The sequence below is a fragment of the Pterocles gutturalis genome, unplaced genomic scaffold (assembly GCF_000699245.1).
Source record: "Pterocles gutturalis isolate BGI_N339 unplaced genomic scaffold, ASM69924v1 scaffold24841, whole genome shotgun sequence".
NCBI classification, from domain to species: domain Eukaryota; kingdom Metazoa; phylum Chordata; class Aves; order Pterocliformes; family Pteroclidae; genus Pterocles; species Pterocles gutturalis.
Window position 1 is genome coordinate 1 of NW_010101103.1, and position 1,098 is coordinate 1,098.

General features: G+C 55.5%; 1 protein-coding gene across 1 annotated transcript; it reads left to right on the forward strand.

The window, feature by feature from the left end:
• Nucleotides 1-3: 3 nt before the first annotated feature.
• LOC104468206 (ankyrin repeat domain-containing protein 9-like) lies at nucleotides 4-833 on the forward strand (the record flags this gene model as incomplete). The annotated part of the gene is given in 2 exon segments (XM_010082262.1): nucleotides 4-314; nucleotides 316-833. Coding segments are annotated over 2 exon segments (828 nt in total), but the record flags the coding sequence as incomplete, so codon positions are not given.
• Between the last annotated feature and the right edge of the window lie 265 nt (nucleotides 834-1,098).

Sequence of the window (1,098 nt, forward strand, 5' to 3'; positions counted from 1 at the left end):
GCCCAGTCCCAGAAGCAGTGCAAGAAATCCTCCTTCGCCTTCTACCAGGCGGTGAGGGACCTGCTGCCTGTCTGGTTCCTGGAGGACATGCGGACCATGGAGGTGTTCCACTGGGAGGACGGAGGCAAGGTGAGCCTGTACTCGCCCTCAGAGGCCCTGCTCTACGCGCTGGTGCACGACCACCAGCCCTATGCCCGGCACCTGCTGACTAAGTTCCCCCAGAGCGCCCTGGCCGTTCCCAGCCAAAGCTTCAGCTGCTGCCAGTCCTCGGCCCCGCACCTGGCCATGGCCGTCCGCTACAACCGGGTCCGGGTAACTCAAGGCCATCCAAGCCTTCCCGCCGAGCGACAGAGCCAGCCACCTGGACCGCCAGGGCTGCAGCCGCGTGGAGGGTGGCAAGACAGCCTTGCACGTGGCCTGTGAACTGGTGCGACCCGAGTGCTTGCTCCTGCTGTTAGGGCACGGCGCGTCGCCCTGCTTGCAGGACAGTGCTGGGAATACCCCCCTTGACACCTTGCTGCAGCAGATTTCCCACGTGCCGGCAGCTAACATGCGTGCCAAGCTCCTCTGCCTCGACTGCCTCTTCTTCTTCGTGCCTCAGGACCTCCAGTTCACAATGAAACAGCAACTGTTGGACAACCGGCAGCGGTGGCAGGACCTCCTGGGGGAGAGCAGGCTCCAGTGCCTGCTGGGCTTAGCTCCCCCATCACTGTTTGTTGGAGCCATGCGTGTCTTGATCAGGACCATTTCACCTGAGCATTTCCCAGAGGCTCTGGACAATCTGCCTCTGCCTCATTTTCTAAAGCCTTTGGACTTGAAACTGGAGAGCTAGAGGGGTTGTATGGGAGCCTCCCGCTCACCTGACAGAAATAGACTGTTGTGCTAAAAATGTATCAGTATATGAAGCTGCTAATGTGGCAGCCAACTATTCATTTTAATTAGAACTGTATTTTTTAAAACAATTATATCTGGCACTTTACAATATATTTTATTTAAAGATCCTCGTGGTGAGGTGAGGGCCGCACTGCATTTTATAAAAACATTCTATGGCATGTACAAATGAGGGTATGTGGGAGATTTATATTTGTAAATACATCT